Here is a 22319-nt window from a genome sequence, read left to right on the forward strand (position 1 = left end):
CTGAAAACTCTCTGGCTGATTTACCAGGGTCATCCTGGTCACACTCCGTGGTACTGGAGTGGATGAAGCGCCCCATAGACGCTCCTTTCAGCGGTGTCCTTCCACGCCATTCTGGCTCCGGTGTCTGTTTACACAGTGCTGTCCTGGAGTGCCTTCACCCTTCTTGGGTCTCCAGTTCATGGCACCTCTCTCTCCTCGTTTCCAAAGTTGTACCCCCTGGGGAGTGCACCCCGCCTGCATTTCTGGAAGTTCCAGCGGTTCCGGGTCACTGTGGGAGCCTCCGGGCGCGATAAGAGGCACTGCCGCCTACCAAGGTCTGGGCATCTTTGGGGCCATTCGCCGAACCCCTTCCCTAGCGCTCCCGGCGCCGCGCCGCAGTGCCCCCTCCGCCGCCAGAGGCCGCCCGGAAGCGGGGCTCCACGAGCGCGGGGCGGGGAAAGGGGCGGGGCGCGGCGGTACCTGGGCCGCCGAGGAGCCGGGGGTGGGCTCTCCGGGGACAGCCGGCAGCCCCCCCAGATCCGCACCGCCAGCCGCCGGGAAGCTCGGGGCTCCGGGCGTAGAGGCTGCGCTGTCACATGGGCGGCGGCGACGGGGCCGCATTTAAGCGGCCGGGGGACGGCGCCCGCCTCCAGCGCGTCCTCGGGCTTGGCTCCCGCCGGGCGCCCCGCTCTCTGCCCGCCGGGGGCCCCGCGCCGCGCCGCACCGCGCCGCCCCCGCCGGGCCATGCGAGCGCGGGCCCCGCCGCGATGAGCTCGCACATCGCCAAAAGCGAGTCCAAGACATCGCTGCTGAAGGCGGCGGCGGCCAGCGGGGGCAGCCGGGTTCCCCGCCACGGCCCTGCCCGGGAGCCAGGGCTGCCCGGCCGCCGGCTGCCCGGCACCGGCCCGGGCACGCCGCCGCCGTCCGGGGACCCCAGTTCGCGGAGGCCCCTGTGCCGGCCGGCGCCGCGAGAGGAGGGCGCGCGGGGGAGCAGGCGCGGGCTCCCCCAGGCGCACTGCAGGCCCCGGGAGGCGCTGCCGACCGCGGCGTCCCGACCTTCGCCGCCGTCGCCGCTGCCGCCGGCCCGCGGGCGGGATGGGGAGGAACGGGGGCTGTCCCCGGCGCTCGGCCTCCGGGGCTCGCTGCGAGTCCCGGGTCGCGGGGACTCAGCTCCAGCTGCCGCGTCCGAGGCAGACCCGTTCCTCCACCAGCTGCGCCCCATGCTCAGCTCCGCCTTCGGCCAGGTAAGGGCCGCGCCTCCCGTCCGCGCTCCCGGGAAAGGCGCTCGGGACCCTGCCGCGGCTGCGCGCGCCCACAGCCCTCCTCCCGCTGCCCGCGGCCCCCCAGTCACGCTCCCCGTAGTCCTTCCGCAGCCCTGCGCCCTGGCCGGCACTCCGCCTCCCCCGTGCCTGATTCAGCACCCTGTGCGCTGTCCACGCTCCGGGCCTCTTCTGGGCGAGGCACCAGCGCCTCGCCGCCCTCCACCTGCCAGAATAGGCCAGTCCTGGAAGGGAACGACCGCCACAAACCGTCTGGAGATTTTTGCAGGGGTCCGGAGGGGCGCTCTGAGCAGGTGGCGCCAACTCCGGTCTCCAGCCAAGACTGCCAGTGAGCCACCCAAGGGAGCAAAGGGTTTGGAGTCTGGGAGTCAAGAATGGCTACCGCGGGGGCACACAGCCTTGCTTGGGGATGGAAGACACTAGTCATGAGCTGTCGTGGCCCCAGAGACCTGGGAAAAGTTTGGAGAGCTAGATGGAGACTGAAAAATATGAGAAAAGAGAAGGGTCTGGGTGGGCATAGAGGGGCTACACAGAGCTATGGCTCACATCAGAACTTTGGGGAGATTTAAGAAGTTGTCACTCCAGGGATGTCACTAGGATGGCGGGTGGGCAGCTGTCAAGTTGTAGAACGTGGAATAACACCCTGGCCTGAGTTGATGTGCATTCTAGGGTCAGGAAGGTCACTAGGGGGTCACCAGTGGCTACTCTGGTTTCCTCTAGGCCTTTCTGTCAAGGGTCATTGGCAGCTGAGCATCCGTGCCCTAATCTAGGTCTACAGTTTGGGATGTGCTGCTGGGGAGAGAGGTTCTCAGAAGGGAACTGTGAACTCCTGCGCAAAGCCAGGGTTTCCTCTAGTGCTGAGTCCATAATTAATTCAAACTCATTGGCACAGCGTTGAGGCAGTTCTGCGGCAGCCGAGGAGGGGTGTAATGCAGAGGTCTGATGGGAGAGTCTGCGTGGTGTCTGGAGGAAGAGGGGCCCTGAGTGTTTCTGTGCTAGGATGTAGTGTAGAGAAGCCGTTTCAAGCTCCTGGCTTGCCATGCTGGATCCGAATTCCACGGAGGCCGTGTGTGTTCTGCTTCAGATCTGCACATTCCTTTTCAAAACACTACTCCGTGGTGGCTGATGCCGGCGGAGGTCTGACATGAAGGCAGCTGCACGTGGATTCGGGTTGCGCGGGGCTGCTGTGTGGTGTGATAGGGCAGCAGTGTGTGGCTTTGTTCCTGTGGGGAGCCCTCGTTAGCCGAGTTAGCTGGAAGCAGTTCTCCAGAGTAGAGATTTGGATGCAGGGCTTTGGGAGTTAGTGCAGCGACATGTTGAGGTGGAGTGGGTCTGGGCTGTGGAGTCAGTGACATCTATTCAAACATTTATCCGATATTTGGGGACATCTACTTTGCCCCAGCATTTGCTGGGACCAGGGAGCCAACAGCAGACAAGATAGCTGCGGTGCTGGCTGTTTGGGAGCTCACCATCTAGCAGTGTGGAGGGGTAGGTCACGGGCCCGGAAGCACACATTTTCTGGCTGTTTTGCTAGCACTATGCCTTCGTTCCTAGAAAAAGAGTCTTTTCTTTTTCCAGTCTTCCAGAATTTGCCTTCATGGGCCCTTTGGGAGCTCAGAGCATTTCAGCTGCCTGCTTTCCATCCTCCTTCTACGTTCTTAGTCATTAATAGTCTCCAGCCCAGTGTTCTGAAATGTCACCAGGGTCACCTGAGTCAGGAAGGGCTGGAAGGTCCCATCAAATATTTATCCTCCGTGTGGGAGCTCTTGCCTCTGGAGCTGCAGACTTTTTCTCTAAAGCTCAGCACATTCAGTGTGGGCTTCCTGCTGACAGCTCTCAGACATCTGCTTGAACAACAACAGCAATAACAATGGAACCCAGCCTGGGACTTTTGTGTCAGGGTCTCCAGTCTTCTTTACTTCTCTTTGCTTTGAGATTTCTGTCCTTAGAGACAGGGCCAGGACCAAGAGAAGGGAAATGGGATTCTGAATACAAAAACATTCTGATAGAATCTGTTTAGGGCAAAACATAGTCCTGGGGAGGTCTATTTCTCACGTCTCCCAAGTTCTGTTATTGTTTTTAACCTTAAGCAAATTGTGTAACCTTGTTAAAGCCTCTGTTTCTTTACCTGCAAAACTGGGGAAATCATAGTACTTCACTGGATTTCGGGGGAGTTAGATGGAACATGGAGATAGATGTGTACAGATCTTGGCCGAGTGCATGGTTCAGAGCAAGGGCACTATCGATATTAGTTATTATTGCTGTTGTTGATTAACTGCTAAGTGCTGTCCCGGACCTTCTTCTTTCCATTTGCAATAGAGTCAGGGAGAGCCAGGGCTCAAAGTGACACTGAAAGGACCAAGCTAGACTCCTACGTTAGGGGGAACAGGAATCAGGATGCTTCAGTGACCTCCTAGAGCTGCCTGACTGCCTGCAAGGAGATGATGTGGTTTTGAGGTGAAGCCAGGGAATGGTGGTGTGGGAGAAAGAAGAGTTGCAAATTGCAGTCCCAAGTCGGTCACTTCCCATTGCTGTGACCTTGGGTCTGTTATTCTCTCCCTCTGGTCTGGGTTTCTTCCTCCAGAAATGAGACTGACAAAAACTACCTTGCAGAGCTATTAATGAGGGTCACACAAGATTAAGGATGTCAAAATGCCTGGCTTGAGTAGGTGCTGGGAAAAAAGGGCAGCCTTCATTAATGTTATTGTTAATAGAGTAACTATCTGAATGTGGGCCTGTATAAGATACTTTGAAAGCTGTCTCTGAGCAGGGCAAGAAAGGCCATTAAATGAGCTGAATGACAAGAGAGCTTCCCAAGTACCCTCTTTGTGGCCAGCTGAGGACATGCTACCCAGCTGCCTAGAGAGATGCGGCATGAGACATTAACTCAGAATAGGCATGATTTGGGGCAACTCTTGGCATTGGGTTTTGTAAAACTATTTTAAGAACGTTTTTTTGTTTTGTTTTGGTTTGGTTTGGTTTTTTTTTTTCTGCTCCTTAGTCTAAGCTGAGGAAGAAACACCCCTTGTAGAGGAGGCAACTGTGTATAAAACCCACAGCTCTGTTCCATCTTTTCCCTTTTTCTACCCATAGAGACATCTCTTCTGATTTGACTAGATTAGCCCAATTCCCAAACTGCTTTGCACATAACATGATCACCATATCTAATGAGCAAATGACCAGTATCTCTAGCCTCTGGTCTGCAGAGGTTTCTTAGTTCCTATAGTTCAGATGAGGGAGGGAGACTATATGGAAGCTTGGGTCCTAATAGATTCAATCGTCCTAGGTCTGTGTTCCTAGGATGAGGGCTGTGTATTTTGTTCATTCCTGCCCTGCCCAGTCTCTCCCTACTGCTCTCTCGGAGGGCTGGGATACCCTCTTGCCTTTCATCGGGGGCCTGGGGAAAATGAAAGAGGAGGTCAGCTTGGGGTTAATATCAATCCTATACAGTCCTCCAGGACATCCGCTTTGGCCTTTAGCTGTTTTGGGGAAACCACAAGAGTGGCCTGAGACCTCCGTCAGGAGCTCGCTAAACATTTGCCAAAGTATCTTCTCATGATCTTATCTTCACAGCAGTCTATGAAGGTTGGCATTATCCCCCCCCCACTCCACCCACCCCCATTTTAGAGATGAGGAAACAGGCTGGAGAGAGGGGAGTGGCTTGTCCAAAGGTCACACAGTAAGTAAATGGCAGGGCTGTGATCTCTGAAGAACCTGCCTGTGCTGCTCCATGCCAGTTCGGTGGGGAGTCACATAAGTGTGTTTCCTATTTGTCAGAAACATCCACAAAGCACCTCTTAGGTTATGACCCAGCTTTCCCTGAGTGTGTTCGCACCGGGCTGTCATCCAAGCTCAAATGCTGGTGATAGAACTGATCAGGGCTAGAGGCCAGCCTCCCTCCTAATCAGGAATAATCAGCAAAGGGTTTATCCTTCTCATCCCTCTGATCCTATTATTCCATTCCAGAACTCAAAGTGTAGGCTTCTGGAGGCCCAGGGGCTGCTGTCCCAGTGAAGAGGGATGGGAAGGTGGGGCCACATGATATGCTCCTTAGAGAAGCCCCCACTGTTCGATCCTTTTATTTTTTTTAATGTTTTTATCTATTTTTGAGAGACAGAGAGAGACAGAGTGAGTCGGGGAGGGAGCAGAGAGAGAGAGAGAGAGAGAGAGGGAGACACAGAATCCAAAGCAGGCTCCAGGCTCAGGGCTGTCAGCACAGAGCCTGATGCGATGCGGGCTCCAACTCAGGAGCTGTGAGATCATGACCTGAGCTGAAGGCGGATGCTCAACCGACTGAGCCACCCGGGTGCCCTGATCCTTTTAAAAAATTTCTCCTAAAGGTCAAGCCACCTGCTCCCTCTAGATCACCAGTTATCCTATGGTCACTCAGGACCACCATAACCTGACCTGTCCAGCCCAAAATAGCTTAAGCAAGCTCTGAGTTAGAATCCCTGAATCCCTTGCTGCTTTAAGCCTCAAGCTAGCAGCATCCTTCCCCCTGAAGAAGGATGGGATTTCTTCAAAGTGCATGACTTTTTCCATAGGGGCCTGTTTTTGCCATTTCCCGTCTCCTGTTTCCAAGGACAGGCATATTCCAAGGTTGACAAATGGGGGCTGTGCTCTGGGCTGGCCTGCAGGGGGCAGAAGTCACCAGGTCTGACTGAGTGGGTGTTTTGCTGAGTATGGGGGAAGGGAGCGCACAGCTGGCCCTTTAAGATCAATCCTGGGCAGGAGAAGGGGCACCTTCTAGGTGCCTGGCACTGTGCCAAGCCCTTTGTGTGTGTATTATCTCATTAACTCCTCACAACAGCCCAAGAGGGAAGGGTTATTAGTGTACCCATTTTATAAAGAAACTGAGGCTCAAAGAGATTCACAAGTTTTCAAGGTCATAGAGTTTGCTAGGCAGAAGGGCAAGATTTGAACCAGGTCTGCCGGCCTCTGCTTTCCAAGCCCTTAGCATCCGTGTCAGTGGTCTTCAACACTGGCTGCAGATTACATTTACCTGGAGCACTAAACACCACCAATGTCTGGAGCTTACCTACACCTATTAAACCAGAATCTCTGGGGAGGCTCCCCAGAGATTCTCAGCTTCAGCTAGCATTGAGAATCTCTGCTTGATGCTGTGGCTGCCTTCCCGTGTATCTGCCCAGGTAGTTAATATGAACTGGGTCTGTACCTGGAACCTAACCCGACTTCCCTCTGGGGTCCCTGGTGAGCCCCAGCTTTTCAAGAGTCTGCAGATGGTTGGTGTTCTAGGTTTGACCTCCAAGTCTTTCCGAAACCCCCAGACTAAGTCGGATTCCTCTGTCTCACATTCTCTGAGGTTTTGTGTTTCCCCTTCATCGCATTTACCTGAAATGTAATTAAGTAAGTGCCTTCCTAGCTCTTTAATAGCTCTTGCCTGCCTGCTTGAACGTAAGCTCCCTGAACGCAGGGACCATGTTTATCTTGTTCTCCCCACAGCATTCCCAGAGCCAGGCACAGTGACTGGCACACAAACACTGGACAAATGTCACTTCCTCCTTCCATTTTAATAATTACTCTCTGAGTATCTACCATGCACCGGGTACTTGCCCACATCTGCTTTAGAAGCAAGATAAGGGGAAACCCCATTTTTCCAGGCAAGGAAACAGAAGCTCTGGAATGTGAGAAGTCAGAAGCTGGCAGACCCTTCTCATGCACCTGAGTCTCATGACCCTGACCCCCCTGCCCCGCAGAGAGGCTGCTTTGTGCTCTCTTCTGGAGGAACACGTCTTTGGAGAAGGCACTTATGTTAGCTGCTCACTCATCTGTTTCATCTCCCCAGTGTTTTTCCTGCCCTTTGGGAGTCAACGCCTCCCCGGTCTCCTCCCTCTGTCCTCAGGGGCTGCCCCTCCTTCTCCGTACCCCCCTCTGGAGGTTTGGCCCAAACAAGGCTGCTGAGTAACTCCCCTGATTAAACCGTTCCATCGTCAGCAGCAGCGCAGACGTCAGGAGCTATCCAGGGACTTCCTCCCCCGGCTCCCTGGGAGCGAGCCTGTGGCACCTTCTGGGCCGCGCCCCACCCACTCCCCTAATGGGGCTTCTGACCAGCCACTCAAGCTGGACAAAAAATCCCTGGGAAAGCAGCCTCCCTGGACTGAAAACTCTTTCAGCGACCCATGAAAGGGTTTTTGCACCGGGGCCGAGAAAGAGTTCGCCTTCCCAACCTACCTCTGGTGCCCCCTGCTGGGAAAAGCTGGCTGCAGGGGGGAAACAGGGACGCCTCCTCTCTTGGGTCATCGGGCTCCGCCTGTAGGTCTTGAATGTAACATCTGAGGCTTGAGATGAGTTCACATCAAACCTGGAACCCAGAGGGACGAGGAAGAGCCACTCACCTAAAAAAAGTTCCAGTCGTGGGACCTCGAAGACCACTCTGACAAGGGCAGCCTCTCAGCTTTGCACCCAGAGGAAGCCTGTGACAGATCTTCACTCAGGATTAGGCGGAGGATGGTTAGAGGGGTCACAGCCCTGGATCACACCTCTACCGGCACTGCCTCCATCATGCCCCCCGCCCTCCCGGTGGTCTCTTGGTTTCCCTTGGGTCGGAGAGACCTGACATAGCAAAGGGAGCGAAGGACCTGATCACTGCTGTTGGCTCAGCTTCCAGCCCCGGAGCCTCATCCCCTTTTGGTAACGAGGCAAGTGTGAAAAATGGAGCGTGATGGGGATGTCACAGGATCTTCCAGGCCTTCAACTGGAACTGCCTGCTCTCAATCCAGCTGTGATTGCCGGGGGGCAATTAGGATGTGTGTCTGTCCCTGAGTTCTTTGTGTGTGTGTGTGTGTGTGTGTGTGTGTGTATGCAAGCACAAGGCTGGGAGCTGGGAGGCACCCTGGCTTTGGTAGCCCAAACTAGCCTGCTTCCCCTTCTGGGTCTGCTGGCCTAATTCCCAGCTGCAGCTGCCATTCTGGGCCCCCCTCCCTGAAGCAATCTCCCTGCAGATTTGGCAGCAGGAGAGGAGGGGCTGAGGGAAGGGAAATGAACCGGAGAGAGGACTGAGCTCTAATCTGATGTAGATGATCCGGCAGCTTTCCCCAGCTTGCTGCCCTCTGCCATCAGCTCTCCAGGCGATTTTCTCTGTGCCCTGCCCTCTCCCCTCCTGCCTTCATGTCCTTAAGAAAGTGCCCAGAAAGTTAAACCCACACACACAAACATATACACAATCCACAAAAAAAAAAAAAAAAAAAAAAAAAAAATCAGAGAGCAGGAGCAGGCAGACGAGTAAGAGAGCACGCGCGCAGGAGAGAGGGCTCAGAACCGTCCAGGAGGAAGAACCGCGCAGGCAGATGGAGGCTGGGGTTGGCCGTGACAGGGACTAAGGTCTCTTAGTCCCCAGGAGTCTCCTTCATGGACCCGGGGATCCTGAGAGGGGCTGCCTCAGCTTAGGATGGGCAACTGTGTCAAGTCTCCACTGAGAAATCTCTCAAGGAAGGTATGTTTCTGGAGTTCCCAAGATCTGGGGCAGGGGAGGGGGCATCTTGCCATCTGTGCCAGAGTTGGGGACGGAGGGGGTGGGCATCTGAAGCTTGCTACCCTTTCCGTGGGTTCTATCTAGAGCTGTTTCCCTGCCTCAATCTCTACATTCCCTCCGATCCCAGTTTTCTGTGTCTCAGGCTCTGCGCTGAAGTTGGGACTTAACAGCTGCATGGGGGGCTGTGTTTGGGAATTAGCACAAGATTTAGGAAAGAAACCAAAGAGTTCCTGGGCTACAAAATAAAAAGCACAGATCCACAGCATGTGAGTGACCGGACCTTCCTGGGGCTGGTAGGATCAGAAGAGGGTTGAGCTGGGCTTTGCCTCTGCTGCTGCTGAGGTTCCTTCCCAGCCATAGGACCAGGGACTCATTCATCTCTTTGAGAGCATCTGGCCCTCTCTCTGGTGGTCTCTAAACCTTCAGAATTGTGGGTTTTGGAGTCAATCCCATTGCTACTGGGGTATCCCCTGCCACCCTCAATAATTCTTGAATCAGGTTAGAGAATCTCAACTAGGACCAGCTGGTTCAGAGCCCCGGATTATTTCCACTGAGAAACAGGATGTTGAGCAAAGGTGTCTGTAAGTCGCTTTGTGTAGTGGATTTATTGCTTATCTACCAGGATGATATCCTTTTGCAAGAATTCCTTTTGGAAAGCAAATCACCACCTCCAAGACATTTTTCATGCAAAGCTGGGCTTACATCTATAGGGTTTTGCTTTAAATGGGCTCTGCTTGTATTTCTAGCCCTCTGTAGCTAAGCCATAGAAGAAACTCATGGATATTATTTAAAGGAAGGAGGAATGATAGGGATGTTTTCTTCCAGTTCTTTCATTTTCCAGATAAGGAACTTGATTGCCACTCAGGTAAAGTGACTTACCGAAGGTCTTAGGTTAACTAATGGCATCTCTGTCCCTAACCCCATACTACCTCCTGGGTCAGTTTGATAGTCTCTTAATTTAGGAAATTTTGAGCCTTTTTGCTCATCATCTTCCTCATTTAGCTAAGCTGCTCACACCAAATTCCCTTTCATCTCCACTGTTCCTTGGATCCTTCCGAGGGTTGACTGTTTCTTCTGTGCACACAGCCCCATCAGCTGTCATCTTAGGAGAGGATTTGGCCTCCACGCAGTTGCAGAGAAGCAGAAACTGACCTGAATTAGTCTAGAGGACCACAGGCCGAAAGCCTCCCCCCCGCCCCGGGTTCTGTCCAAAGCTTAAAGAGGTGAACTTAAGAACAAGATTTATCCCTCTGTTCTACCTCCCCTCTTCTCCCTGTACACAGCAGAGTGTTTAAGAGCCAGACTTCTCAAATCTGTTCTTTCCAGCCATGTGACTTTGGGCAAGTTACTTGACCTCTCTGGACCTCAATTCCCTTGTCCATCAAGTGGAAATACTAATATTTGCCTCCCAAGGTGATTGTCAGAAGCAAATAAAAGTGCTGTGCACACTGCCCAGAACCGAGTCCTCAATAAATGGTAATTAGTATTATTATCATCATGATCCTAATGTTTCCACTCTGGGTTTTCTTAGAATGGGGATGGAGGATAAAAAGAAAATAGGAGGGGGTTTGAGTCCACGGAATAAGGTAAAAGACAATAAAACTTCTTGCATTCAATTTCATTTTTCTTTTTGTAATAACAGCAGTTGCTTTCTTCTGAAAAGCTACAACACGCCCAGCCTCTGTGATCTCGTTTGCTCTTTTCCACCAGGTAGTTCTCTTGGCTCTTTTATAGAGCAAGGAGCTGGGCTTAAGAGCGTTCCTAAGGTCACACAGCCGAGTGGAAGCGGAGTGGAGATTTTGGAAACGCTGGTCTGTGTGAATCCATAGCTGGTATTTTATTTTTATTTTTGCCTCTGTGAGAGGCTGCGTCTCTCTCCTGCTGTCAGAAATGTTATTCGTAGATCCCCGCACCTGACCTTCCAGGTCGTCCGGATTCCCACTCACTGCAGCGATTCCTTCCTTCACCTCGCCAAGCGCTTGCTCACTTACTCACCCGCTGCTTGAATACCTTCCAAGTGAGAGGAAGCTTTGACCTGCCTTCTCTTAGCCAGCTCGTGTTGTTAGAAAGCTGTAAGGTCATGAGGCAGGCTGACCCCTCCTGTTGCCATGCTCCTCTCGGGGAGATGTCCCCTCGGTGCCAGGAGACATTGTCAAGCCGCTGCCCACTTGGCTTCCTGAGCGTGGTAGCCGGGGGGCGCGTAATGGGGAGAGGCGGCCTGCTCCGGGCTCCGTGTGGGGCAGGACCAGGCTGTCAGGTGCCATCACTGGCCGGGGGAGAACAGCAGCCTCCCGGGGCGACTTGGTGCCAGGCAGTATTATGATCAAGAGACGCAGTGGAAATTCCCCAGCCACCGCGGGTCCCTTCTTCGTGGGAACACATTCTTCTCCATCCTTCTCCGTTCTTTCCTGATTGGCAAATATTCTCCCACTTCCTCTGGAGCCAGAAGTAAATGCCTTCTGGCTCCCAGCACCTCTTATGTTGCATCTCCATCATCGCCGTTGTCCTTATCATCGTCATTGTCATCCCCATGGCAACTCCATGCATTTGGCTCTTACAGTGCTCAAGGCACTGTGCAATAGCTCATTTATTTCTCACGAGAATCCTGCGAGGGGCCGTGTGTATCCCCGCCGGACTGAGAAGGAACCCAGAGCACAGAGAGGTGCAGTCACTTGCCCAAGGTCACATAGCAAGCAAGGGGCGGGGCCAGAATTTGTCCCCGAGACTGTTGGAGTCCAAAGCCAGGGTACTAAATCTCTTCTCTGAGCTCTGTGCCTCCGCTGTGCTGCCTCCTCCTTCCTGGCTTGTGCTCACTCTGAGCCAAGTGTACGAGACTCAGCCAGAAACGAAAAGGCGGATTCTCTGCACACATCTCGGGAGCTTGTTTCATGGGGTCGAGCCGCTGTCTACTGCCAACATTCCTCTGAGCCAGCCTCCCAGTTGAGAAGGTCTCTCTGGATTTGCCCTTGCTCTAGCCTGGGTCCTGGGATCCTGTGAGAGTATGGCTGAGGCCCTGAACTCTTTCAGACATTAAACCAGAATGGCTCTCGGTCTGCCTGACCTCTCTGAAGTTCTGAGACAAGCAGAGACCCAAACCTATTGCATTCACTGAACTTGGGCCTTGCCCTGAACATGAATTGCTGCCTCCCCTCTGAGGAACCAGGATACTGCTCCTCCCTCTCTAGGCCTGGGAGAGGCTTAGGAGGTTGGAAGGGAGTCTAGTCTGGAGCCCCAGAGCGCGGGGCTTTGGGGAGAAGATGTACTGGAGGAGAGGGGAGATGATATAAGCTGGGAGAGACTGTTCAGGTTCTCAGCCTGGGAGGACAGGCCGCCCCCTACATCACAGGATCTTCTCCTGGGCATGACCTTCTGTGAGCTGGAAGAACCTGGCAGCAAGTGGGGTACAGTAGGACATAGGGTAGGGTGGGCAGCTCTGGGGTTCTTGGGCAAAGACGGCCCTCCAAGTTTCAGCTGCTCTGTTTCTCCTTGAAAGGTTTGCCTCTAAGTCTAAGCTCATCCAAGCTCAGGACTGAAGGCAGAGTCCCCTGGCCTGGATCCTGGGGGGCCTTGGGCATCCTGGGTAGGCCGGGGTGGACTAAAATGTTGTGTCTGGATGCTGCTGTTGTCCTAAGGGGACCGTCTGTGAGCAGTGCTGACTTTTTATAGCTGCATGGGAACTGTCAGGGAGGAGGAGAGAAGGGCCAGGGCCTGAAAGCACAGCTATATTCGGTAAGCAGAGAGAGGGCCCCTGCCTCAGCCTCTAGAGGCCGGGCAGGCTGGGCCAGGCAGGGAGCCAGAGACAGGAGGGGGAAGAAGGAGAGCTGCTGGGGGCAGAGAGCGTCTAGTCTTGAGGCAGCAAACTGGGTAGACTCTGACCCTCGGATGGGCTTTGCTTGGCCCAGCTGAAGGTCTGGAAACCTTGGGCTGAGTTAAGTAGCACTGTCCTTCGGAGAGGACAGTCCCCCCTCTTGGTTATGTCGGCTAGGCTCATGTGTTTGCACCTGCCAGTCCAGCAGCCTACCCGAGCCTGCTCTGTGTGTTCCCAGCTCTGATTGTCGTCACTGCCTTCCAGTGGGGTCTATTGAAGACAGGGACAAAAGTCAGTTTGGGAACATCTCGGGCAAGGACCGTATTCATTAGTCTCTGAGCGAGCACTTCCCATTGGCTGGAACAGAAGCCTCCCTCTGCCTCCTTCTCTTTCTAATCTTCTGCATGCATGCGAGTGTGTGATTTTGTGCACGTGTGTGTGTTGTGAACACATGTGTGGCCCTGTTCCACACGGCGGGTGTCACACCCAGCTCTCCCTGGAGCATCCGTTTCAGGCAAGGATCAGAGACTCCATTTCTTGAACCAGTTTCACTCCTGCCTCCCATGCATCCCGAGAGCTCTCCGAACCCTACTGTCTGACTCTCCAGGGTCTCCTCTTGAGGAGAGCCCCTTCTAGGACCAGCAGCCAGGCTGAGGCCAGGAGGGCCGGTTGGGCAGGGAGGTGACGCCCTTGCCTCTCTTTTGTATTTGCTTGGTGCTGGCTGAAGATGCGCCAGGAGGAGAAGAGCAGCTACACAGTGGTGCAGACGAGCGAGGAGGGGCTGGCGGCCAGCGGCGAGCTCCCAGGACCGCTCCTGATGCTGGCCCAGAACTGCGCGGTCATGCACAACCTGCTGGGCCCTGCCTGCATTTTCCTGCGCAAGGGCTTCGCTGAGAACAGGCAGCCTGTACGTAAGTTGGCCCCAGTGGAGCCTCACTCGACTTGCCTTCAAGGGCATAACGAGGTGCTGGGAAGAAGCGGGACCCGGTACGCAGCAGCAACCCGTGTCCCCTAATGGATATACCCCAAACCCTCAACTGGGAATCTGACCCCCAAAGTTTCCCACCCATGGCTGCAAAGCACTGGTGAGTCTACATCCACCAGCAAGAAGTAATAACAGCAGCTCATGTTTTTTGTTTGTTTGCTTGTTTTTTGTTTTTTGGTTTTTTGGTGTTATTTTTGAGCACTTGCTATGTGCAAGGCACTGTGCTAAGTGCTTTGGTGCATCTCTTCAATTAAGTCTCAGAGCAACCCTGAGAGGTAAGTACTATGATCATCCCCATTTGGCAGATGAGGAAACTGAGTCAGGGAGGTAACTCGAGATGACAGCTAGTGGGAGGCAGAGGTAGGGTTTGAACTTGGGGAATCTGACTCAGGGGTTTCCTGTACTCTTAACAGCCCTCCTGAATACAATGTCCAGTACTTCCTACAATAATGGAAATATTCTATAATTGATGCTGTCCAATATAGTAGCCACCAGCCACACGTGGCCACTGAGCTTTTGAAATGTGGCTAGTGCAACTGGGGAACTGAATTGTTAATTCTGTTTGTTTGATTCCAATTCCAATTCCTATAGCCACACGCGGCTACTATATGGGGCAACCTCCTTTAGGTATCCGAGCGGTCACCGGGAGAGGGTGATAATCATAATGTCACCAATACGAATGTATGAAGGTTCCATTTCTTGAATGCCACACGCTAAACACTTTATTTATTTTTTTAAGTTTATTTATTTTTGAGACAGAGACTGTGAGCAGGGGAAGGGCAGAGAGAGAGGGAGGCAGAGAATCCCAAGCATGCTCTGTGCTGTCAGTGCAGAGCCTGACATGGGGCTTGAACCCGTGAACTGTGAGATCATGACCTGAGCCAAAATCAAGAGTCAGATGTTTAACAGACTGAGCCACCCAGACGCCCCCTAAGCACTTTATATATCTTGTCTCACGGGATGCTCACAAAGGTCTTATTAGGTGGGTACCAGTATCAACCCATTTTATTGATGAGACGATGGCTTGGAGAGCTGAAGTGACCTACCCAAGGCCCCACAGCTAGCAAGTAGCAGATCTGGGCTTTGCACTTGAGTTTGTCCGACGCTAGAGGCCAAGATCTTCTCCCGGACCACATAAGCTGGGGAGAAAGGGGTATTTCGTGTGCTGTATTCCCATTTCACCCCTGGGGATGGTGCTCATGGTTTCCCTGTCACCTCGGTGGGCATCCCTGGCCCTGCTTCACACAGCAGAGTGTGTGATCCAGGGGCCAGCTCCCAGGACTCAGCCAGACCAGCACCACCACAGGCACCTGGAGAGGGGTACCTGGCCTTCCTGCTCCTGGCTCTGGCTGTGCACGAAGCAGAGGGGGCTGCCCTGGGGGTCAGCAGTACCCTATCCCCTCCAGTCCTGCAGAACTGGGTCCTGGAAAAGTGGGAGCCTGCGTGAGGCTTGAAGGGGGGGCGGGGAAAGGACTCATGTCGAAGTGACTTATCCTAGCCAGTGACCTCTGCGTGCATATGGACACACATACACTCGCCTACTCGCTCACTTCACTTACCGGGGTCACAGGGCATGGCAAAAATCATCCTTTTCGGCCACCCAAGATCCAAGTCTGATTAGGAAGAGAGTGATGACAATGTACCGTGACAGGCTTTTACGGTGGAAGTCCCGACAGTCATCTTGCAGAGACACGCATACCTTCAGTGAATCCTGCCCTCAGCTAGAAATACTACCTGAGGGCTGGATAGCTTGCAGCCTGCTCAGCCCCGGCTCATGTACACTCTCAACACTGTCCTGCCACATTTAGCCACTCCTGAGCACATGGTCCTGTGCACCTGGTTGTCTCATAAGGGGTTGCTCAGCAGCCCCTTTCTAGAAGATTCTCAGATTTTCCGGAGCTGGGGTCCCTTGACCCAGGGCCAGTTTACAGTGGGTGGTCAGAAGCTGTCTCTTGCTTGCCCTGACTGTGTGGGCTAGAACAGCCTGCGTGCACAGCCGAGATGCCTCACGCTCACTGTGGCCCACCTGCGTGTCTGTGTTCACAATAGGCGTGCCCACACCTGGTATGTGCTTCCTCAGGGGGGCACGCCCTGCCCCACGTTCCTCCTGCCCAAGGACGGAGAGCTGTGACAGGGAGGATGGGCCCAGTGCGCCAGTTTTGGAGCTGATTGAACAGGTCCAGTGGGGCATCAATTTCGTGCCAGTCTGTCTGCCTCCTGGGAAGGCCTAGGGTGACTGGCACCTCACCAGCCAGAGCTTACCCCATGCGTCCTCTGGGCCTGCTCTTTGGAGACCTCGCTGCCATCTGTTCAGATGCCTAGACCCAGGGTTTCCTTGACTCCCCAAGGAGATCTGGGCACTGCTTGAAGCTGGAGATGTGTGCTTTGGACCCTGGCAGCAGCCACTGGCACTGGCGGCCCCCAGGGTCCTATGCTGTGTCCCGTGACAGGGCCAGGTGTAGGATGGGGGTCAAACTGGAGAAGGTGGGCCGTGCCCAAGCAGCAGGGCACAGCCTGAAGTCTACCTCCACACCCTTGGCTCCTCCTCCTCCTCTTCCTCCCTTATGGGCAGCCTGTCTAGTCCCTGCTTTCTGTCCTTCCAGCCCCTCCCTCCCTCCCATCGCCTTGCAGATTTCCACACTGTTGTGACCTCCCGCCCACCCTGCTTTATTTACAGGTTTTTGCCTCCAGACCAGCTCTGTTCCCTGACACATCCTTGTGTCTGGAATGGGGACACAGAGGTTCTCTGCCCAGGCTGGATGGGGCTCTGGGGTCCCTGGGCATCTCCCGTGTCTATGGGAGATGCGGGGCTGCAGCTTTTTCCCTTGAAGACGTGGTCCAGGCATGCGTCCCACTCGGTGCTTGCTGTCCCTTGGATGGCCTCCAGGTTGGGCATTTTGTAACTTCTAGGTCGCTCGCAGCTGCTAATAGGACACTTTCTTTTGTTTCAGGACAGATCGCTGCGGCCAGAGGAGATTGAAGGTAAGACGCAGCCCCTTAGGGGAAAGGGTTGCTCAGCTCTCCAGGCAGTTGAGGGAAGGGAGATTGGTGGGAAGAGAGGCAGAGACACATTGGCTTCCTGGGGACAAGGCCTGGTACGGGGCTGGGTATCCTCTGTGGAGTCAGCTGTCAGAGGAGCGCCGTCCTGGCAGCTCCAGGGTCTGGCTCTCCGGGCCAGTGGGCACCCGGGCTGCCTCTGATCAGAGGCTCTGTGGACCCCACCCCCAGCCATGCCCACTTTTATTCTGTTCCTCAGAGCTCCGAGAGGCCTTCAGAGAATTTGACAAGGACAAGGATGGCTACATCAACTGCCGGGACCTGGGCAACTGCATGCGTACCATGGGCTACATGCCCACCGAGATGGAACTTATTGAACTTTCTCAGCAGATCAACATGAACCGTGAGTCCCTCCTCTGGGCACCCTCTTCCCTTCCCGTCCCCGCCCTCCAAGTCCTCTGCAGTCACACAGGCCCTGGGCTTAAGTTCTGGGCCCAGCTCTTTCCAGCTCTGTGACTTGGGGCAAACCACTTACCCTCTCTGAGCCTCCTTTTCCTCACCTGTAAACTGTACAATGAGAGGAGCACAGGAAGTCATTGAGAGACTGTCTGCAAAACAACGCTGTACGTGGCACACGGTGATTGTTGAACAGAAGGAAGTTCTCATTACTGTGTTATTCTCTGTCTTAGTTTTGGGGTTCTCCCGGAAGCAGGCCCCGAAACAAGGATTTGAGTGCAAGCAGTTTATTTGGAAGGTGAAGAGAAGCATCAGCAGGGAGTAGGCAAGTGAGACCACAAAGAGAAGGAGCCACAAAGGTTGAACTCTCGAGCCAGCCAGCACCATGAGTGGCCAGAGTCTCATTCTCATTCTGCTAGGCAGCTCAGGGAGTCAGTGTAGCAAGCCCACCTTGAAGTTAGAGCCCTCATCCCTCCAATGGGGAGTTTCAGCAGTCACTGGCTGAAAGCTGCCGTGAGCAGGGGGTGGGATGGGTGTTGGTTCTCCACCACTCCTACCTACTGGGGGATCTTGTTGAATTTGAGCTTCCATTTGCACAACAAGAGTAAGGCTTGGGGCAGGTGGGCCAGGCTCTCATAACTTCTGTTTCTCTCTCTGCCTTTCTGCTCTGTCTCTGTCTCTCTGTCTCTCCGTCTCTGACATTCTTTGCCTGTCTCTGACCCAGTGTGTCCTTAGCCCGTATCTTTCTCTCTATCCACCTCCCGACTGGTTCCCTCCATCTAACCCTGGCCACTCCCCTGAGCCATTCTTTGATAAGCCACCTGTCCATGGTCACCTGTGTGTCCTCATTTGGCCTTTGGTTATACCCTGGACCCAGCACTGGACCAGTCAAGGAGGGGTTCACAGTGCCTTCCTTTGCTTAGTTAGAGGTGGGGAGTGGTTGGATGGATGACCTAGCCCTTTCCTCTGTCTCCAGTGGGTGGCCATGTAGATTTCGATGACTTCGTAGAGCTAATGGGACCTAAACTCCTGGCGGAAACAGCAGATATGATTGGAGTGAAGGAACTTCGAGATGCTTTCCGAGAGGTAAGTGACGACCACTGGACAGGCACGGGCAGGGTGTTGTTAGAATTCCAACCCCAGGACAGTTACTTGAAAGGAGAAACTAGAGCCCCGGATCACAGGCCAAGGGAAGAAGCTTGGACAGAGAAGAGTCTCGGGGTAAGGGGGGGGGGGCAATGATGCTAGAGAAGGGGCCCGACCTTGGGCCCCCCACGTTGAAGCTACCCCTTTCTCCTCCCTGCCCTCTCTAGTTTGACACCAATGGTGATGGAGAGATAAGCACCAGTGAGTTGCGGGAGGCCATGAGGAAACTCCTGGGCCATCAGGTGGGACACCGAGACATAGAGGAAATTATCCGAGATGTGGACCTCAATGGGGATGGACGAGTAGACTTTGAAGGTAGGTGGGGTTTGAACGTGGGAGAGAAGCCAAGGCAGTAGTGGCCATACGTGGAGACTTCCAACTGTGTATCCATCATGACTCCATCTTTCCATGCCCCTACCCTTCCATTCTTGTACCCCTCCATCTATGCGCCCCTATAACCCACCTTCCCATTCATCCCTTCACCCAACCATCCATTGGTCCAGCTTGCCAAATCTCTCTCTCCATCTGTTCCATCCATCTCTTCATGTGTCCAGGTGTCTATCCATTCATCCATCTCTAAAAAATTATCCATACAATCATTTATTCATACATATGTATATGTTTATGTCTGTGTGTATATCTGGTTCCTCAGGCTGAATCCCTCTTTTCTGGGCTTTCACAGCACCTCAGGCTCACCCTCATCCTTCACACTGCTCCCCCACGTGCTAGGTGTACCTCTGCTTGACTGAACTTTTTGAGAAGAACACCATTTTGTTTATCTCTGTATTTCCTCATAATTCAGTACCTGGCACATAGCTAATGCTCAGTAAAAGCTTTTGTTTCTTCTTCTTTTTTTTTTTTAAGGAATCAGGAATCATTATACTAGTTACCATTTATTGTACATGTATTATGTACCAGTCACCGCACCAAGTACACTTACATATATTATCCCATTTTATTTTCACAACAACTGTCTGGATTGCCACTATTATGGCCTCGTGTTACATATGAGGAAATTGAAGCTCAGAGAAGTCATATGACTTGCTTGAAATTGCCAGACCGTTAAGACGCGGAGCTGGATCATAAACCAGGCCTGGGATCTCAACCACTACATATGTAACCCTGCAAGATACTGCTCAAGACAGCTATGGGATCTAGGGCAAAAATACAGTAAAACGTTCACTCTGTGCCCCGGGAACTTGCCTTCTGAGCAGAAAGACAAGATAAACATGTACCAGGATGTAGGATGCGCGTGTGTCCAGAACACAAAAGTTGGAAGGCCTTTTCTGGGGAGCACTTAGACTCAAGTTTGAGGAGAGTGTGGCTATATGGAAAGAAGGCTTTGCTGCCACCAGATCCGAAAATTTCAGGTTGCCCGTGTCCCGGTGGTGCCCCCTCACAGATGACAGCCCTTCCCTGCAAGCCCAGCATCCCCCATCCATTCTGCTCGTATGTATTGCATACATAGTATGTATACCTACTGTGTGTTGAGATCTGCCTTGAGAGCCCAAGACCAGCAAGGAAGACAGAAGCCAACGCTGTAGTCCCTGCTGTTTTGGGGGAAATACAGTGAGCTGTGGAGTACAGGGGAGAGGCATCTTGCCAAGCTGGAGGGGGGATTAGGGAAGGTTTCCTGGAGGAGGCTATAAATAAATAGAGCTCTAAGAGATGAGTAGGAGCCACCAGGTGAAGTAAAGGGTATTTACCCAAATGAATTGAAACTTACGTCCACACAGAAACCTGCACACAGATGTTTATAGCAGCATTATTCATAATTGCCCAAACCTGGAAGCAACCAAGATGCCCTTCGGTTGGTGAGTGGATAAAGGGTGACAATGGCACATTATTCACACTAAAAATAAATGAGCCATCAAGCCATGAAAAGACATGGAGAAATCTTAAGTGCATATCGTTAAGTGAAAGAAGTCAATCTGAAAAGGCTACGTAGTGTGTGATTCCAACTGTATGACATTCTTGAAAAGATAAAACTATGGAGACGGTGAAAAGATCAGTGGTTGCTAAGGGTTGTGCGGTGGGGGAGGTATGAATAGGTGGAGCACAGAGGATTTTCAAGGCAGTGAAACCGTTCTGTATGACACTGTAATAGTGGATACACGTCATTATGCATTTGCCCCAACCCACAGAATGTGCGGCACGAAGGCTGAACTTGAATGTTACTGTGGCCTCTGGGTGCTAATGCTGTGTCAGCGTGGGTTCATCGATTAGAACAAATGTCCCACTCTGGTGCCAGATGTCGATAGTAGGGGAGGCTGTATGCTGGGAAGGCAGGGTGCATATGGGAACTCTGTACTTTCTGCTTAATGTTGCTGTGAACCTAAAAAAAAAAATCAAGTCTAGTTAAAAGAAAAAGAAGAGAGAGGGGACGAGTGCAGGCAAGCTGAGAGGTGGAGGGAGAGTGAGTGTGCCAGCTGCACCGACAGGGAGATCTGTGTGTGGTTGGAGCGTAATGGACTGGGGGTGAGCTTGTGAGAGCCGCGTCAGCTGGGGCCACAGCTGGGAGGGCCTGGAGGTCACATCAGGATATTGGACGTTATCCAGTGGGGAGCCTGGGAGGTTTCAGAGGGGTCAGGTATGCAGATGAGAAAGCCCCCATCCTGGGGCCCAGCTGCTGTGCGCAAGATGGACTGGGAGAGACCGGAGGGCTGTAGGGGACCAGCCCCGAGGTAGGAGCTATGTCAATGGAGGGGGGGCGCTCAGATCCGAGGGAGACTTGGAGGCTGTGTCCTGAGCTGGGCCTGACGGCTCCTTTCTCCCCACCCGGTCCTGTCCTGTGCCCTCCCAGAGTTTGTCCGGATGATGTCCCGCTGAGGCCGTGAGGGCCCCTCCAGGACTGCCAAGCTCCCCCCCCGGGCGGGAGAAGAGGAGCCAGAGCGCGCCTCACCCTGCCGTAGCCGCCGAGAGCCCAGGATGGACTGGCGGAAGGGGCCTGCCTGCACCCCAGGGAGGTGCCCACCCTGGACCCCCTCCCCTCCGCACTGTGAAAGACTCACAACTCCTGCAACTGGAAAGGGGGGCGCCCGCCGACGAGGAGGCCACAGTGCCAAGCCAGCAGAGGTCATGCCGGGCGCCAAGTGCCATGGACCCAGCCGCTGCCGGTGGGGTGGGCCAGGGAGCCTGCCAGCAGCCCCCCCGCACAGCATGTCCGCCCCAGGGCAAAGCCTCTCGCCGCCCTCCTTAGCTCTGTGCCCGTCCCAGCTCGCCACAGCCCTGTTCTCTCAGAACCAATAAAAATATTTCCAAGACAAGGGCAGCTGTGGGGGTCTTTGCTTCTTGGGCCCGTGCAGATGGCACACATTTCCTGAGTACTGACCGCATGCCCAGAGCTGGCTGAACAGTCCTGTATTCAACATGCATTTATTGAGCACCATCAGGTACCCCTCTCATCTCAGAAGCCGGGACCTTATGCCTCTAGCTGAAGGGGAGCCTGGGGGATATAGTGATTTAGCTGGGTACCCAGTTGCCCCAAACAAAGTCAGGCTCTCAAAGAAAAGGAGACTAGAAATTGGGTAAGCATCTAGCAGGGTCTGTCCCCTTCCTGTCTTCCTGGAGCATCCGTACTGGTGGGGAGACAGACATGAAATACTTCACCACGTGGTTACAAATTGTGATGCTTTTATTAAGCAAAAAAGCAGGGATCCGTGGTAGGGTATAATAAGAAGGCCTGGTGTAGTCTGGGGAGGTCAGGAGAGGCTTTCCTGCGGAAGTGATGACAAGGTGTTTGCCACGAAGGAAATCCCAGCGTGTGCGTAAAACAGATGTCGAAATGCTGCTCTGCAGCATTGGAAGCTGGAGAGTATAGTTGTTTACTTGCTGTGTGGCTTTGGGCCAGTCATGTCCCCTCTCTGAACCTCAGTTTCCTCCTATGTGACAGGGGAATAATAAAGGATAATAAAATCCCCAGTAAGTGCTCTTAGGGCATTGCATTGCGTCCCTCCAGGGGCTGCTATTCCTATAACTGCCGTGGGAGTGCCCAGCCTGGCAGTATTACACAGGATCCGTTTGTAGTCACCGTCATTAGTTTCTGTCACTGAAGGGTTGAAGGAGTCCAAGGGGGTGTTAGTGGGTGGAAGTTGCCCAGAAGCTTTGACAGGGTGAGGACATGATTGGACAGGTGTGTAGGGTGGACCTGTATACTTCAAGCTTGTGGTTCTCAAA

General features: G+C 53.6%; 1 protein-coding gene across 3 annotated transcripts; it reads left to right on the top strand.

Moving 5' to 3' along the window:
* Positions 1 to 516: 516 nt before the first annotated feature.
* CABP1 (calcium binding protein 1) lies at positions 517 to 21409 on the top strand. 3 transcript variants are annotated; one of them, XM_043557781.1, is made up of 7 exons: positions 517 to 1223; positions 13287 to 13466; positions 16496 to 16526; positions 16801 to 16944; positions 17974 to 18083; positions 18311 to 18458; positions 20947 to 21409. In XM_043557781.1, the coding sequence occupies exons 1-7, from the start codon at positions 576 to 578 to the stop codon at positions 20970 to 20972; spliced, it is 1287 nt and encodes a 428-aa protein (XP_043413716.1). In that variant the 5' UTR covers positions 517 to 575; the 3' UTR covers positions 20973 to 21409. The 3 variants fall into 3 exon arrangements, with proteins under 3 accessions (XP_043413716.1, XP_043413718.1, XP_043413719.1); XM_043557784.1 differs by lacking the exon at positions 517 to 1223 and adding an exon at positions 7352 to 8712; XM_043557783.1 differs by lacking the exon at positions 13287 to 13466 and having other exon boundaries at positions 531 to 1223.
* Positions 21410 to 22319: the final 910 nt, after the last annotated feature.

The sequence above is a fragment of the Prionailurus bengalensis genome, chromosome D3, assembly GCF_016509475.1.
Source record: "Prionailurus bengalensis isolate Pbe53 chromosome D3, Fcat_Pben_1.1_paternal_pri, whole genome shotgun sequence".
In the NCBI taxonomy this organism is placed as follows: Eukaryota; Metazoa; Chordata; class Mammalia; order Carnivora; family Felidae; genus Prionailurus; species Prionailurus bengalensis.

Excerpts from the sequence above, each read along its gene's own strand:
- CABP1 (XM_043557781.1), top strand. The coding sequence starts at position 576 with ATGGGCGGCGGCGACGGGGCCGCATTTAAGCGGCCGGGGGACGGCGCC. Across the intron at positions 16,945-17,973 it reads TCAGCAGATCAACATGAACC|TGGGTGGCCATGTAGATTTC; the intron begins GTGAGTCCCTCC and ends CTCTGTCTCCAG. Across the intron at positions 18,459-20,946 it reads TGGACGAGTAGACTTTGAAG|AGTTTGTCCGGATGATGTCC; the intron begins GTAGGTGGGGTT and ends GTGCCCTCCCAG.